The sequence below is a fragment of the Rattus norvegicus genome, chromosome 7 (assembly GCF_036323735.1).
Source record: "Rattus norvegicus strain BN/NHsdMcwi chromosome 7, GRCr8, whole genome shotgun sequence".
Taxonomy (NCBI): domain Eukaryota; kingdom Metazoa; phylum Chordata; class Mammalia; order Rodentia; family Muridae; genus Rattus; species Rattus norvegicus.
The window spans coordinates 124,760,155-124,778,187 of record NC_086025.1 but is presented as its reverse complement, the minus strand read 5'-3'; the positions used below and the strand labels follow the sequence as shown (position 1 = coordinate 124,778,187).

General features: G+C 41.2%; 1 protein-coding gene across 6 annotated transcripts in view; it reads right to left on the bottom strand.

The window, feature by feature from the left end:
• The window catches only part of Lrrk2 (leucine-rich repeat kinase 2), a 160,989-nt gene that overhangs the window by 89,047 nt on the left and 53,909 nt on the right, over window positions 1-18,033 (bottom strand). For all 6 annotated transcript variants that reach the window (NM_001191789.2, XM_063263367.1, XM_063263368.1 and 3 more), the window contains exons 19-27: window positions 17,363-17,621; window positions 14,881-15,069; window positions 12,649-12,767; window positions 9,409-9,478; window positions 8,561-8,778; window positions 6,841-7,091; window positions 6,410-6,558; window positions 3,646-3,739; window positions 1,212-1,398 (exon numbers count right to left, since the gene is read on the bottom strand). In NM_001191789.2, the coding sequence (NP_001178718.2) occupies window positions 1,212-1,398; window positions 3,646-3,739; window positions 6,410-6,558; window positions 6,841-7,091; window positions 8,561-8,778; window positions 9,409-9,478; window positions 12,649-12,767; window positions 14,881-15,069; window positions 17,363-17,621 (1,536 nt within the window). The remainder of the gene's footprint in view (window positions 1-1,211; window positions 1,399-3,645; window positions 3,740-6,409; window positions 6,559-6,840; window positions 7,092-8,560; window positions 8,779-9,408; window positions 9,479-12,648; window positions 12,768-14,880; window positions 15,070-17,362; window positions 17,622-18,033) is intronic.

The following is an 18,033-nucleotide window of genomic DNA, read 5'->3' as shown; positions in this document are numbered from 1 at the left end:
TGTTCTTTCACACTGCCTATGTTCTTTAGTAAATCGCAAAGATACAATCATTATAAACCTCTAAATACTTACACATTATGTTCCAGCCGAACCAAAGTGGTTTAGTTTTCTGTCTTAATTAAATAGTTTTCTTCAGTAGGATGCACGGGACCTTGCGTTTGCTAAGTAAGTGCTATCATTCCAGGACCAAAAGGGTTTTAAGCTGACTATAGTATACTTATAATAGAAGACATTCAGAAACATTGAACTATCAGACCTTTAGAAGCCTATTACATAGACGACGGTTTGAACTTGACGAGAAAATATTTTTCTTATATGTGTAAATAAAAGGAGGATGATTCATTTAGGTGAGGGGTCATCCAGAGGAAGAATGGGGAGATCTAGGCATGTAGGAAAGAGGCCAGGTGTCATCCAGTGAAGATGAGAGACTTGGAGTACATCAGGCTCTGTGAATGGTCAGAGGTGGCAAACAGTGATTCTTTTACAGCGTTATACATTCAAAACTAGATATATACACTGTGGCAGTTTGTATAGGTTTAGTCCCCAGTCGATTCATATGTTTGAATGCTTGGCCATAGGGAGTGGCACCATTAGTAGGTGTGGCCTTGTTGGAGGAAGTGTGGCCTTGTTGGAGGGGTGTGGCCTTGTTGGAGGAGGTGTGGCCTTGTTGGAGGAGGTGTGGTCTTGTTAGAGGAGGTGTGGCCTTGTTGGAGGAAGTGTGGCCTTGTTGGAGGAGGTGTGTCACTGTGTAGGCAGGCTTGAGGACTCCTGTGCTCAGGCTCTGCCCAGTGAGGAAGAGAGAGCCTCCTCCTGGCTCCTGGCTGACTATGAAAGACAGTCTTCTCCTGGCTGCCTTTGGATCAAGATGTAGAACTCTAGGCTCCTCCAGCATCATGTCTGCCTGGGTCCTGCCATCTTTCTTCCAATGATGATAGGCCAGACCTATAAAACTGAGCCAGCCCCAGTTAAATGTTCACTTTCATAACAGTTGCCTTGGTCACAATTTCTCTTCACAGCAATAAAACCCCAAGACACACCCTGATGTGTAACATTTCTTGGGGTTTGCTTGTTGGAAGCAAGCTTGTTGTTTGACTATACCCACTTACCTCAGAGTAAAATCATGTCTTACGAAGTAAGAAATATCAACAGATTTAAAAATAATTGTGATAGCACAAACTGAAATCTGGTAACTTACAAAGACGGCCTCTCACCTCTTTCAGTTTATTATGAGAGAGATGCAGCTTCTCTACTCTTGACCATATGTGTGGGTTTTCGCTCAAGTCTAAGGTGCTGATCTGATTCTTGCTAAAAATGAGTTCCCTTAAGTTCAGAGACTTCCAATGTGCAGGTCCCGGCAGGTGTTCAATGTTGTTGTGACTCATATCCAAGGACCGCAAGCTGGAACGACATGATGTCCCATTGAAAGCAGAGTAGGAGATTTCAAAGAAAGCAAAATGATAGCGCGAGGAATTTTACAAGACTGAGGCTAAGAAATTAACTTAAAACTGCGTCGGTTGCACAGAGGCGTGAATTTGAGATTGCATACTCATAAAGTACTTAGAAGAAAAGGCAGAAGTGAATGGCGATTATCAGAAACAAAACTGGTCATACTCCCTTGGGATGACAATGATGATGACCATGTATCGTGTATTTCCTTCATTATAAGAGAGGATCAGGGATGTTTTCACCAAGAAGAAAAAACTGCTTGAAGTGATATATTAGCCCTTGAATGGTACATGATGTGCATATATAAGAGGTTCACCTGCTCACTTGGTATTCATAAATATATATATGCATGTATATATATGCATGTATATATATGTATGTGTATATATACACATATATATGTGTGTATATACATGTGTGTGTATGTGTGTGTGTGTGTGTGTGTGTGTGTGTGCGTTTTATTTTCAAAGAAAGAAAAAAATTTTTGGACCATAAAAATACTATCTCTCTCAAAAATAAAGAAATGATCAGTGCTTTTCAAATGCTCGTGGGGAATGAGAAATTATAACTAACAAATACACAAATTGTCATTGAGACTCTGCTTCCTCTATAAATTGTGCAGTTTCCACTAACCTCTCCTCCATGGATAGCTTTCATTCATTTCCAGGGTCTGTTCTAGAAGTAGTCCCTAGAGAGGTGAGCACACCATTTCACTAGCTAGTCTCGGTAAGCATGGGACCCAGCATGAATAAGCCGTGAACCCTGCTCACGTGGCAGTTTCTCAACTTTTCAGACCTCATTATTTCTGTGTACATTATGCTTCCTCTCAGTGTATTGGAAGCTTAATGAATGAATTCTAAACTCACATAGCAACACCATCTATCTAACAAGGAAGAGTTTGGGTCTACAAAGCAACATTTGTGTTCTTCTAAAAATAAATATACTATATATTGTTCTAGTTGCCATAGAAAAGTAAGTAAAAACTAGGAAAGGAATTTGGCTGTCTTAGATATTACATTCATTACTCTAACCTACAATGGACTTGAGTCACTAGGATTTTGCAGAGCAGTATCTCTTTGGGTGCAATCTAGTTATCTCTAACTGAATAACTATGTGTGTACTTGCAAAACAAGAGAAAATTTAAAACATGAACATAAAGTATGGAGATGTGTGCCCAACAATAGTGTTGATGAAATCAAGAGCTGGGTGATGGGAAGAAGGTGGGCATAAGAGATCATCTTTATGTCAGCTGTTTCCCAATAAATGATCTTAATGATTTGGGGGGAATATATTTAAAACATGTCTAATAGGAGCTACTATGTAAGAATTGAAAGTCTCAAGTTAAGCCTATCAACACAGATGAAGTATGACTTTTGGGGAGATGTTTTGTTTCCCTAGTAAGATTATAAAAAGGAAATGATAAACAGAAATTGTCCTATAAAATGATTAGGAAGATTAAAGAGAAGGCCCGTGGGGAACAATTAGAACAGGGAGTGGGGTTTTGCAGTTAGATTTGCACCAATGAGTCTGTCTAACATTCTCTGTGACTAGGTGGTGGTTGCTATTTACCTATAATATGAATATAAGTACATACAAACTGTGATTTTTTTATAATGCATGGATAAAGCTGTTCTTAAAATGTTCTTAAAATGACAATACACTTAAAACTGAATTAATGATTGTTGTTTGGGTCTTTGAAGAAATTAGGAGGTCCCTTAACCCCAGCCACATCACTATGCAGATTTGTGTGTGTGTGTGTGTGTGTGTGTGTGTGTGTGTGTGTGTGTGTGAATATATGTATATATTCATTCCTAATCTTCATAGAAAATGTTACTGAAACAAATACAACTTCAGTTACCAATGTTCAGGCAACAAATGGATACCTGTGATCAGCTAAAACCCAAAAGAAATTAACAATCATCTGGTGAACATCCAGCCTTATTTGGCTATAGAATGCAATTATCAGTCAGATTATTCATATACAAAAGCATGAGAAGTTACTACAAAGGTTTAGAGATGTACCTTTTATCTACTAAAGAATCAAACTCTCATATACCAAAAAAGAATTGAGTATTGAGGGTTTTTTGTTAATGTGAAGTGGGTTTATAAATGAATAATATACATGATCACATCAAACCATTGCTCCTAAAAGTTATGCCACAACTCATTCTGTGTGAAGTAAAGTAACAATGGACTCACTGTGGAAGACTGAAGATCGCTTCTGGAATGCACGTGAAAGAGTTTTGAGACAATTTTAAGCTAGTTATGGAAGACGGTAAGGCAGGCATTGCAGCTGAAGAAATAAAAAAGATAATAGACGTATCACTCATCTTCACTAGATTTCTGATAAACCCATACGGACAGTTTCCAGTCATGTGTCACTAGTGTGGCTAACATTTTCATACTCACATAATAAAACAATTTTACTTTATAAGATAACAGTGTGGCCACTAAGTAATGAGTCCTCTGGTGCTCATAGATTGGTAGAATTAACGTTGTAACAATGACGATTCTACCAAAAACATTACAGATTCAATGCAATCCCAACCAAGATCCTGGCAACATCCTTCACAGAAATGGGGGAAAAAATCCTTACATTTATATGGAACCATATAAGACTCCAGAGAGCCAAAGAAACCCCAAGGGTTACCATTCTAGATAAAATGTATGACAGAGCCATAGTAACTAAAATTGCACTGTGCTTGTGCGAAAACAGACATGCAGCTCAATGGAACAAAACAGAAAACCCAAGCGTGTGTGAACATCACCAGTGACATTTAATATTTGATGAAAATACTAGAAAGGCACACTGGCGAAAAGAACATCTTCAATAAATGATGCTGAAAAACAGGATAAATACAAGTAGAAGAATGAAATTAGGCCTTTATCTACTACGTTGAACAATATTGAGAGAGAGAGAGAGAGAGAGAGAGAGAGAGAGAGAGAGAGAAGAGCAAATGAATGGAGTAATGCTACTTAGAATGATAGCAACTTCTCCAAGAGCTGTAGGCTGTCTAAGTTCAGGAAACCTCCTTTTGAGTTATTGGTCAGGGTAGACTAAGAGACTCCTAAACCAACACAGGCTACTCCTGTTGCCATCTTGCTGCTGAAGACACACAGTTCTTTGGACACATGACTTGGAGGACTCTAGCTGGATTTGACACCAAATGGGCTCCTTGAGAACTAGCTTCCGTAGTAGCAGCAGAAGGTGAAATGCAGTCATCCAAGGGAGGGGTCAGTAGTCCTACCTAGCAGTGAGGCCTAAGAACAACAATAAGCAAATGTCAGGGTCTACCTAACTGTGTACCCATATCTTGGTGGGAACTCCAAGCTCTCTAATTGGATCTAAGGCCCAATCAACAGAAGAAAATCAATCCTGGTCTTAGAAGCCTAGATAGTCATGTATGAATAGTGGAGTCATGGATCTTGGAGGAGAACGTGTGACTGCCATTTTCCTAAACCAGTATAATTTCTAACTGCACTCTAAGTATGTCTCCTTATACCCACAGATAAGTGTGTCCTCACCCCTCATTAAAGAAGATTCATCTTGCAAAGAAAGCCACAGTAGTTAAAATGCAGGTAAACATTGACTGTGGGGGCTAGCAAGTCCCCACTGATACACCTGTAATCGAACTCTTATGCTTGAGAATGTCTCAGAAGCAGGAACAGAAAGACTGTTAGAGCCAGAGGTCCAAGACATCTGATGCAGGATTGTGTCTTCAAGATATGACAGAGAAGCTATACCCATGACAGGTCAACAGCACAGCTACCTGAACGGGACCTGGACAATTTCAAAACCAGTTGACGTCCCAACATAGAGGACAGAACTCTCATGAGGTCCTACCTGCCTATGAAGATATACAGGCAGAAAACTCTTGAGAGAGGAAGATTAGTCCTTCCTAGGTGGCTATCCTACACCAAGAAGTCAATCCTAGAAACATGGACATACAAGCAACACTGAATAGACTCAGCAGGTTGCATTTACATGTTTATTTGCATATATGTAAATGCAGAGACACGAGCGTACGGGAGGGGTTGGAGGGAGGAGAAAGGGGGAAGAATAAATAATTCAATTATATCTTAATTAAATAATTTACTTTAAAAATCTGTTCTTTAACAGCATTAGCAATGTTTGCACGTGCATGTAGGCAGCCACGGGAACTCTTTAGTTCAAGAGATGAAAATGAACAAGTGTGATGATCATTTGCATGCTGTGAGACCATAATTTCTTTTCCTATGATAGCAGCAGTAGGCTGAGATTTTTTTTTTAAAACCACAGACAATTTTGAAGACATTTTAAAATGTAAGTCCACTGTCGGATCCCATTACAGATGGTTGTGAGCCCCCATGTGGTTGCTGGGAATTAAGCTCAGGACTTCTGGAAGAGCAGTCAGTGCTCTTAACCACTGAGCCATCTCTCCAGCTCCAATGAAAATACAATTTTAAACAGTTTTCGTTGTGTAGAAAATGTGGGCAAAGAGGACCGAATTCCTCCCTTCCCCTCACCCCCCACCCCTGCCTCCCCACACAGCTTTCTCCTGCTACCAAGTCAGCATCAGTTCAGCTGTGACAAGGGGCCAATATTGACACAGCAGTGTCTGCAGTCAGTTTCGTCTGTGGTTTGACAAACAGGACATCTGTGCATCATCACTGTGTCTTCCTCTTCTCTCCCCTAGACCATGCTAACTGTAACTCTTTGGACTGGACCCACAGTTTTACCTTTCCCAGTATGTCTTATAAGTGGGATCAAGCTCCCCTGATCCCCTCTCATTAAATACGTGTCTACATTCTTTTCTCCAAAACCTTTCCCTGGCTTGACGGCTCACTTTCATCCTCAATCTGCCAAGTTGGTTTGCAGAACTTTGGGATACTTTACCTGAAACATCCCCTGTAACTCCCCTCCTAAAACACCTATCTGTGTCCCTTGAAGGCCTTGAAGGTGATGGTGAAATCGGACACTTACCGAGAAAATTCATGCGGGCACTGAAGCTCTCCACTTTCGGGCAAGCCTCGAGAAAGTCTTCAGGTAGGGATGGAATGTGGTTTTTACTAAGGTTTAAAATCTTCAGTTCCTTCAGGCTCAAGGGAGAACAAATCCCGGATATTTTGTTTCTAGTTGGGAAACGCAAAACCGAGGGTTAAAATGTGAATGCTAGTAGAATGTAAAGGTATTAAATCAATCTAAGCTCTAAGGACAGCTCAAAGCATATGTAAGCCTCTTAAAATTAATTGTGAGGATTCCAACTGACAAAATGGCCTTAATTATCAACCGCATTCACCCTTGGCCATGCTTACTTCAAACTCATTGTTACAGAAATAGCACCATTGTTTCTCACTCCTGCTAAGTTCAGTGCAATGTGATTTTCCTTGCTGCCTTAGTGGGTCCGTTCTTACCCTTCCAGTAGGAGCTGCTCCAGTTTCTCCACCACTTGGTCCAGGTTCTCTGGGATGGAAGAGAGCTGGTTGTAGGACAGGTTAAACTGTTTGAGGCTTGGACACTTCACCACAGGGTCTAAAACAACTGTTGGTCCGATGTCATTTCGAGAGGCGTCTAGGTGGATAACACTTGGCATTTTCAACATGAAGGAGGGAAAGGTGGCGAATTTGTTACTGTGCAAATCCAGATGTGTCAAGCACTTCAGAGTCTGGGAAGAAAGAAAGTTAAATATCCCATACTGAGCATTTGAGAGATAAGTCCAGCCCGGTTCTGGCTTCCCTAACATTGGTTAACTGGAACCATCTGGAATTTTTTTTTTTAATTGAAAATACAAAGCTTGTTGGAATGTCAGCACACTTAGTAGGTCAACAATTCCTGCTATAGTGTGAGTTAAAACAGGGGAAATTCCATAAGAGACTGTCAAAGGCAGGCTTAGAAATATAATTTTGAGACCTCAGTTCAGCTTACTTATAGAAATTGCTTCTGCGAATTGCAAGACGGAGTCAGGGCTACTGCAATGCTATCCACCATGCACAGTTAAGCCTACCAGAAGCAGGCTGTCCTGTGGGGTAACTCATATTCAAGTGTGTAAGAATTTCGGAAAGGCTGTGTGAAACCCAAAGTAACGTGGTAATGGTTGCCCCAGCTCTGAAAGACAGACGTAACTGTAGGGATACACTGTTATAAAAAAAAATGTCTGCCATTCTGAGAATGTAACTTTGTCTGCTGCTCCCAGCCAGAGTTAGCAAACGCACCCTGAGATCACTTAACACCGAGGACTGCTATCCTGTGGTGTATCCAGTCCGTTTGTGCAAACCTTCCTGAAGCTGAGGCCCTTGAACACTGCTCACGTCGCGGTGACCTCAGTGACCCACGTTTTCACTGCTACTTCATACCTGTAATTTTGCTACTGTTATGGATTATAATGTAAACATCTGATATGCAGGATAGCTGACATGCGCCCCCTGTGAAAGGGTCATTTGTCCCCCTAAAGGGGTCACCACCCGCAGGTTTGAGAACTGTGCTTTAAGAGAATCATGTCACAGCCAACTTTCCTTGCCTTGGATTTCCTATAAGATCAGCTTTTACAAACAAAGCCAAAGCAATGTTATAATCTTAAATTCTGTACTCTCCCAAGGCCCTAAACCAAGCGTAATGCATGTGCATATGCATACTGTGGTGATGAATGCCAGAAATAGGATATATGTCAAAATACACTTTATAAAACAAATATCTACCATAGGAGTTGGACTCCAAATGGCTATGGGTTGGTAAGTTCGTTTGCAGGACTGCATGCTCTCAGGTCAGTGGGGTCACCAGGAGTCGGTAATGCTTTATTCCTTGTAAAACTCCTAAAGATTTCTCGAAATGATCCCTTATCCCTTCCCCTACACGATGCTTCCTGTACTGTTCAATCCAAACAGAGCAAACGCTCTTTGCAAGGGAGATTACAGGCGTCATGGGGAAAGGAGAAGAGAGTTCAAATCTGAGCTAGCTCTAGGAAGAACCACTCCAAGAGGAAGCCTTTAATGTCTGCCCTTAAGGTGACACGGACACATTCCCGATACTCGGGGGTTCTTACAAATGTGTTTATACAGATGTGCTTAGCCAAGCAAATGGGTAGGGTCATGTGGTGCCCCGCAGGGTCTTGGAAGTTACAAGGCAAACAGACTTTACCTCACACAGCTGTTGTGGGAAGCTCGTGAGTGAATTCTGGTGAAGTTCCAGCTTGGTGAGATGCTCCAGGTGGCTACTGAGGCAACACTTCTGGCCCAGAGCATCAATATCTTTCAGTTCGTTGGCAGAAAGGTCTAAAGACGTGATGTGTTCTCTCTCAGAAGCCAGAGAAGAAGAGCTATCTGATTGTCTCGTATGGGACTGCAGCCTTGAGGATCCTTGTTTTTCCCAAACAACAAAAGGCAAAAATGTAAACGCACAGTTGAATTAGCCTGTGAAAATGGACTGAGCCCTCTTTACCTCAGGAGGCAGGCTCTACAAGAGCACCAAACAGTAGAGCATACCCTCTAGTGGTTAGAATGCAGAGAGCAGCAAACCGTGGAGCGTGCCCTCTAGTGGTTAGAATGCAGAGAGCAGCAAACCGTGGAGCGTGCCCTCTAGTGGTTAGAATGCAGAGTGCACCAAACTGTGGAGCGTGCCCTCTAGTGGTTAGAATGCAGAGTGCACCAAACTGTGGAGCGTGCCCTCTAGTGGTTAGAATGCAGAGTGCATAAGAGTATTTAACATGGGTGGAGTGAAAACAAGAACTATGGATGAAAATGAAGAATGGGGCTGGGGAAAACATAATTTGGATTTCAGAAAACTCATGAAAACGTGAGTCTGATAACAGTCCTAAAAAGTAGATTTTAGTAGCCTCTTTGATCATTAAGCGAATACATATGAAAGCTGTGTTAAGTTCAAATAGGCAGCAAATTTTTTTAAAAAATTAAGTAATCAAAACGAATTAAACAAAACAATAAATTCCGCCCCAAATATCTATGTAACTAAACTCATTTCCTCGTACTTACTGAGAGACTCATCTGAGGACAGTATTTTTCTTTTTCGTCTCAGTAGATCTTCGTGATCAAAAACAGGACCCTATTAAATCAATAATGACTTAAATAAAATTTCTATCATTTGTTATGTCACTTTTTTTTTTATTTTGAGAGGAGACCGTTTCTAAGTAGAAGCAACTAAGAAATGAAATTATTGCAGAAAAACAGGCAAGAGCAGAGAGCTCAAAAATGAAAATAAAACTTCATATTAAGGGGCTGGGGATTTAGCTCAGTGGTAGAGCGCTTACCTAGGAAGCGCAAGGCCCTGGGTTCGGTCCCCAGCTCCAAAAAAAAAAAAAAAACAAAACAAAAAAAACTTCATATTACTGCCCAACTATCCTGTGTATTGACCCTTGCCCCTTGGTATCATGTACTTATAGAAGGATCAGATTGGCCTAGAACTCAGTACCCTCCAGACTTGGCCTTCTGACAGCTGTGACTTCAGAAGCGTCAGCAGACCGTCGTGTTTTTAAGTTTTAAGTATGAAGAAATGGAAAGGCACAAGTTGAGGCAGAAATTTTACACAATCAATTCCATCAACCGACTAAAGTAAGTCTGTAACTACCTAATCTGTAATTACAACTGTCATATACAAATCATGGGACCTAATTTATTCTTGTTTGGCTACAATCACTCTCTCTACTCATCTTCATATGAGTTCAAACTAAGGTAAGCAAAAATAACTTGTCTTTTGTTTAATTCTATTTTCAAATGTCACATTCTTTACCAGGCACAATAAGATACATACATATGAGACACTTAGCAGGGGTGGGGTGGGGATCTCAATAGGCTGAGCTTACAGAAATGAAAAGTAAACATGTTTAGACCTATACAGCTCAGCTTTCTTCAGACAATCTTCTTTTTCTATTTATTAATTTTGAGTGATAGATGTTGGGTGAGGTTGACATGCCTGGGCACATGTGTGAGGTCAGAGGACAGCTGTCTCCTTCCACCTTGCTGTGATTCCCAAGGACTGTGGTCAGCAGGAGTGTCCAATGGGTCCCCCCCGCTGAACATCTCAGAAGCTTTTTGCAGCAAGTGGTGACTAATCAGAGACTTAACAAAGGAATATGAGACGATGGCATGCCCTGCCCTAGATGGGGCAACTACATCCACCCTCTCCAAGGCTCAGGGAGCATCTTGGAAGAGAGGGCAGAAAGAACAAAGGAGCTGGAGGGTGGGGAAGTTGGTTTCTAAGAGACTCCTTCTTGGTCGGATGCAGCCATTGCACTTCTGAACACTGTGCTGTGGTTGACCACATAAGTCATGCATAAAACTGAGCCTGCCAACATTTCATCATGGAAGGGCTCATGAGGCTCCACCCCTCCCTGGGGGACTAATGATAATTAATGGTGACTGGAGGAATGGGTGTAACCTCCTTCAGTGATGCTGCCACTGATGGGTGACCATGATCCAACCAAGGCTACTGCAAGCTGTCCTAATTAAACTCACACACAAACACACACACACACACACACACACACACACACATCCACACACATACACATACATACACACATACACACACATACACACACACACATACACACATACGCACATATATACACACACAAACACACACATACACACACACATACACACATTCACACACATACATACACACATGCACATAGACACAGACACACACATGACACACACACAGACACATACAGAGACACATACAGACACACAGAGAGACACACACAGACACACATGACACACACATACAGACACACAAGACACACACAGACACACACATGACACACAAACAGACACATACAGAGACACACACAGACACACAGAGAGACACACACAGACACACATGACACACACATACAGACACACACAGACACACAAGACACACACATACATACACATACACTTACACATACACACATACACATACACATACATACACACATAAACACAGACACACACATACACACACATACAAATACACACACATGACACACACAGACACACACAGACACACATGACACACATACACATACACATATGCATACATACATACACATACACACACATACAAATACACACAGAGACACACATGACACACACACACATATACATACACATACACATACATACATACAAACACACACACACACACATGAGACATGAAAGTAGGAGGGAGGTTGTTAGGGAGAAGAGTTTTAGCAGGAGAGAGAGAAAGTTGAGAGATGGATATAGGGAGTGAAAATGGCTAAAAGTTCATTATATTTATATATACAACTGTCAAAAAAGAAAATAAATAAGTGAATTAAATAAAGAGTAGAACATGGGGAGATAGGAAGGCTGGCAAAGAAATGCAAGCTGAGCCAACGGTACAAAGTTTGAGGAACCAGAGGAAGGCAGGAAGGCATCTCTGTTGTACAGCACGGCTGCTGCACGCTCAGGAGGAGGAGCCTTGAAAGTGCACAGCGTGCAGCACCATCTTCAAAAACCAAAATAAAATCCTCACAGCCAGAGGTCAGAAAGATTGAATCTGAAAACACCGGACATTTAAAAATTCCTAAGGAGATTACAGACGAAAGACTGTGTCAGATAAAGGGAATCTATGGTGCTTTTGTCTGTGCCAGCAGGACAGTAAATTACGTGAGGTAGACGTGCTAATTTACTTTATTGCAATAATCATTTCATATTATAAGCCTTAAACACATATAATAAATAGATACAAATGAAGGGCTTCTATTGTAACAGAAATCGTCAGCACCGCATTGTGATCAAGCTTCAAGCACAAGTCAGCATTAACCCTTCAAAGTAAACCTAAAAGGAGTGTAACTCTCATTATGGAGCCCTGTGTGGAAATGTGTCTTTCCATTAAAAAAATACAAGTGTACATGTGTGTGTGTGTGTGTGTGTGTGTGTGTGTGTGTGTGCGTGTGTGTGTACTGTGTGTGTGTGTACTGTGTATGTGTGTGTACGTGTGTATGTGTGAATATGTGTATGTGTGTCTGTGTGAATGTGTGTATATGTGTGTATGTGTGTGTGTATGAGTGTGTATATGCATGTGTGTGTACTTGTGTATGTGTGTGTCTCTGTGTGTGTATCTAAGTTATAAATTAATACATTTTCATGTGTACTCATTTGTGTATCAGGTAACTCCCTGCCAATCACGCCTAGCTTTTCAGGAGTTCAGCCATCAAGGGACTGTCAGGACCAAACACTTAACGTAGACACCGCACAACTTACCAAGGAACTGGAGTGCCTCTGAGCATTTGGTGAGCAGCGCTGCAGAGCTAGGTCCCTGTAAACTTCTCCTACACTAACTGAGTTGGACTTCTTCTTCACCAGAAAGGAGCTCTCGCTGCCTGTTTTGAAGTTGAAGAGTAACAGCAACGTGAGAAAGATCTGAGCGTCATCAGTCAGCCACAGAAGTCTAAACATTTCCATTAATAGAAACTGCATGGGCTCGGCGGTAAAGAGTGCTTATCACACAGACATGAGGACCAGAGTTTGGAAACTGATAGCCATAAGTCATGTGGTCCTGAGCACATGTGTAACCCCAGCACTGAACGGCACAGTGTAACCCCAGCACTGAAGGGCACAGTGTAACCCCAGCACTGAGGGGCACAGTGTAACCCAGCACTGAGGGGCACAGTGTAACCCAGCACTGAGGGGCACAGTGTAACCCAGCACTGAGGGGCACAGTGTAACCCTAGCACTAAGGGAAAGGGGGCAGACACAAAAGGATTTGATGGGACTTATTGGCTTCCAGCCTAGTGGAAAAGCTAAGTTCCCAGCTCAGTGAGATAGATACCCTGCTTCCAAGAAGTAAGGCAATGAGCCTTATGTATACCTGATACTCCATGGAAATACACTTCTGCATACAATATACACACAAGCATCCACACAAGGAACACCATACTTCCCTTTGAACATGAGAATAAAAATGGTGAATGATGTTGGTGTTTCAGTTAAAACCCAATGAGTGTTTTCTTTCTTTGGATTGTCAATGGAACCCCTGTGGTAGAGTCAGCCTTGAGTGCTGACTAGTGGCTAGCAGGTCTGTGTCTCACAGTTGTTCAGGGTTCAGAAGGAATAAGCCAAGAAACCCGACAGTCACACATTTTACCGTAAACATAGTACAGAGGACAAAAGAAAAAAGCAAAAAAGTATGGCCAATGGCCATTTCTCTATACCCTCTCATAGATTTTTTTAAGGTTGGTTTTAAATATTAAAAATAGACCTTAGACTACTGGACATTCAATGATCTCGAATATAATTCACTTGGATTTCATACTTGGGGCTTAAATGGCATTCATTTTTTAAATCATTTATTTTTGGTTTTTGGCAGTACTGGGGACTGATCTCAAGACATCATAATTCATGTACTCTAGGCAAACTCTTATCATTGACCGAGAACTATGATTAGCATAGGCAAGCACATGTATCATTGAACTCATGATCAGCAATAATTCTTTTAAGAGTAAGAGCTGAAGATGCCAGAGATTATGAGTTTTCAAAAATAAAGCTGAAAATAGAGTCATAATTTTCAAAGGTAAATATTGAAGAACTGTGAAAAAATATAAGATTTTCAATCCTACTACTTTTTAGCTTAGGGGAAAAAAGAATTACTTCTAGGTGCTTGATAAATTCAACAGACCAATACTAATGTCACAAGGTATAATATAAATCTTGATATAAGCCCACTGGTTCAATATTTAAGTTTAACTCATTCTATGGTACACATTTTTAATTAAATTTTTAAATAAAGGAGTTGAGAAAATGGCTGAGTGAAAATACCTGCTACCAAGCCTGACGACCTGAGTTCAAACCCCAGGGACCGCAAATGAGAGGACTGAACTGAATCATGCAGATGCTCCTCTGACCGCTGTGTGTGCATTGTGCTCTGTACATCCTATGCAAGTCAGTGGCCCAGACAGAGCATGGGCAAAGCACAGAGATACAGATGTGTTAAAATGTCACGATGAAGCCTGTCAATCTATACACTTACAAAAAAAAGAGAGTAAGATCTAACAAATCTCTTAACAATTTCAAACAAAGGGAATAGTGTTAAATGGTAACGTCTACCATCCTATTTCTTGCTTTATCCGTTTCAAAAGTTATGCCGAGTGAGTTCTTAAAATAGTAACACTTTTTTTTAAAACCATAATAAAGTTAAGAACTAACTTTCCAAGTGTGGTCCAGACCCTTTACTTAGAATTTCTTGATTTCCTACCTGTAACCCTGAAAGGCTGGCACGGTTAACTTATAAATGTTAAGAAAGTGACAGAGCCACAAAAACCTACTGGTGGCAGGGCACGGACAGCATCTCCAGTGTGAGAGTTATCTCGCCCTAAGCATGGACACTCCCAAGCCCGTTTCCCCAATGAATTGGAGCAGGATTTTAGTGCGAGCTCTCAGAGTTCAATGCCAGTGTGTAGATGTGAGCCACAGCGAACCTTTGTTTAAAATAGATACCTTCGCTATCCAGATCGTCACTCTGGCCAAACACACTGTCCATAGAAGAGTCGGGAATGAAGGTCCATTCGCCAAATTTCGCCAGCGCATCCTCAGAGAAGTTGCCCTCACTGCCTGAGGCCACGCCTTCTTGAAGAGTGTTTCTCATCTGATACCGGAGCACTTTCCTCGCTAGGACAGACCCCGCATCTTAAAAGAAATCAACCCGTAGCTTAGAAATCAGTAATTACCCAGCATAAACGTACCTTTCACAAGCTCCCTATACACATCTCGCGCTATTAAAATGTCTCCTTGCAGAATCACTTTACTGTGTACAATGCTAGTGCATATTTGCCATACGATTTTCTCGGTTTCAATCCAATCTTAGTATTCGTGCTGCAGCTGTAAGAGCCTTGGGTATAGTGGCCATTTTCAGTCATGAACCTAACTTAATTCGGGGAAGAGTTGGGACTGTAAAGCCAGGCAGACATGTGTGACGCCCCTTGCAAGCCGGTTAAGCTCTGTAAGGACAAATCAGTTCACCCAGAGTAAACAGATGATATGTTCAGGACAGGATTATAGAAAATTAAATAACGTCATGCTTGTGAAATCTTACTAAAATACAACAATGCTAAAAAAAATGTAATAAATAAAATGTGTTCAGCGGCTCAGGAGATAGAATTTTAACACCTGTGCTGGCTAATTTTATGCCAACCTGACACAAGTTAGAGTCGTCCTGAAGGAAGGGAGCCTCAATTGTAAAACTGCCTCAATGAGACTGGACTGTGGAAAAACCTGTAGGGCATTTTCTTAATTCGTGATTGATATGGAAGGGCCCAGCCAACTGGGTTGTACCCTCCCTGGGCTGATGATCCTAGGTGCTACATAAAAGCAGGCTGAACGAGGCAGGAGGAGTAAGCCAGTTAGCAGCCATCTCCATGGCCTCTGAATTAGCTTTAATGAAAATAAACCCTTTCCCCTTCAAGCGCCTTAGGGTGAATTTCAACCCTAAGACAATGAATGCTCTTCTCAATTTTTCATTACATTTTATATTTATTTTATACCAAGAAGAAATGTGCTGGCAGTCGCCATCGATCTACAGAAACCGTAGAAGATATCTTCAAATATTTTTTCGTGGCTCACATAAAGCACAATATGTGAGTTGGTCAAATAAACCCGGAGAAACATTCCAATGCTGCGAGCCCAAAATTTTCCTTCAGACAAACCACCAATTGGCATCGTGATTTTATCTTCCAGCCAAATGACGTCAACGTTTTAAAGATGACGTCAAGATCTTGTCACTGTAAGATCGTCACATGAAACTGAGGGGACACTAAGTCTCCATCCAGGGCCACCAAGCCGTTTTGTCAGAAATCAGAGGACAAGGATGGGCAAGGTGGCTCATATCTATAATCCCAGGGCTCAGAAGGCAGCGGTGGGCTGGCCTTCAAGTTCAACCTGCTCTTCTTAGAGAGTTTCACGGCAGCCTGGACTACATAGACACACACTGAAGAAAAGCTGGTATACAGATGGGGGTGTGGGGAGGAAAAGAGAAGATCGAAGAAGAGGAGGAAGGAGAGGAGGGAGGGGAAAGGGGGAAGAGGAGGGGCGTCATTGGCAGAACTATTTTCCAATACAGTGTTCTATTTTCACATAAATGTGATGAACACAATCCAATGGAATTTTCAGCAATCAAAACACCATTACAATGTGAAATTTGTAATCCCTCCTTGAACAGGTTCATACATTATTGCCCAGGCTGGCCTCACAGTTCCCCTGTCTGAACCTCTCTGGTTCATTTCCATCCACCTTTAAATTTGCTGCATGCTTCTCCTACGTGACTGCCAAGGAGTCACCGGATGAGTATCCCATGCTTTTGTTTGTTTGTTTGTTTGGTTGGTTGGGGTTATTCTCTTTTTTGTATTTCTCTCTTCCCCCTAATCTTTTAAAAATATTTATTAATAGTTTCAATGAATATCCTGATGCATAAAAATCTGTACCCTGGATGTCTAAGAACGCATCATAAGTAAACAGAGTATCTTTCCCTATACAAACAAAACTGTGTATATTAGATTTTAAAAGTTCAAAAGTACACGAATTGAAAACATCAGAAGATAGTGCAGAATGTCCTCAGGAAGAACAACTTTAATTACTGCTGATATGTGAAGTGCTTTCTATATAACATGTGCTTTCTGTATAATTTACTACCAACTCATCCTTGCTAATTTAGAAATATCCAGTGATTATATATTATATGCAAAACAGTAGCATAGATACTAAGATTCCAACAGTGGACAAAACTAACTTTGGCTTCACCATGCTTCTAATCTACCAAAAAGGTTGTGAAAAGAACAAATACACTTATCTACCATGATGACTTAGTTCCTGTACAGTGGACCAGTGGAATGGCGTTTGCGTACCATGCACTAAGTCCTAGGTTCAAAACAATGCTATTGACTATACTTAAAGTAGGAGTTACACAGACATTCTTATTGGTACTTACTTGTTTGTTTCCTCAAATTAGATGACTTATCTGGAAATAAAGGGCCTAGCCAAGAAGGATCAAGTTTTCCTATGCAAAATCCTCCAAGGCAAATGCTGTTGTTGGCCAGGTCCAGGGCAAGTCTCCTCAGGAGTAAGCTGATGACCTGGTTGTCGCCCTTTTGGATGCTTACTGTCAGGGCTTTCCGTACATCTTGTTCACGGCACCCACTGTTAAGCAATAGTTCCACCAATTTAGGGCTGCTCTCTTTCTCACATACCTAGTTTTACAAAAAAGAAGAGGAAGTGGACACAGAACTTGAATCTCTTTGGCTAAACAGAAAAAAAAATGGATCTTGCTAGGGTCAATCTTTATACCTCAAATTTAGGTTGAAATGATATGAAATATGGTAAAACTTATTCTTACAATAGGCAGGGAAATAAAATGAAGTTATTGCCGCAGATAGAAGACTAGCATAAATCTAATTGTCTTGCAGCTGCCCCATCAATGGTTTGAAGAGGCCTCATCACCCTTTCAAGTGGACATTTCTGGTTTCTTTAACAACTCTGTTGTGTCATGTGATGTTTTCCTGCAAGCTGTCTTGTGAGAGGGTATGTGATGTTTTGCTGAAAACAAAGACTTGAGAGGCTGAGCGATGTTTAGAAAGGATATAAACAGAATTCCGCAAACAG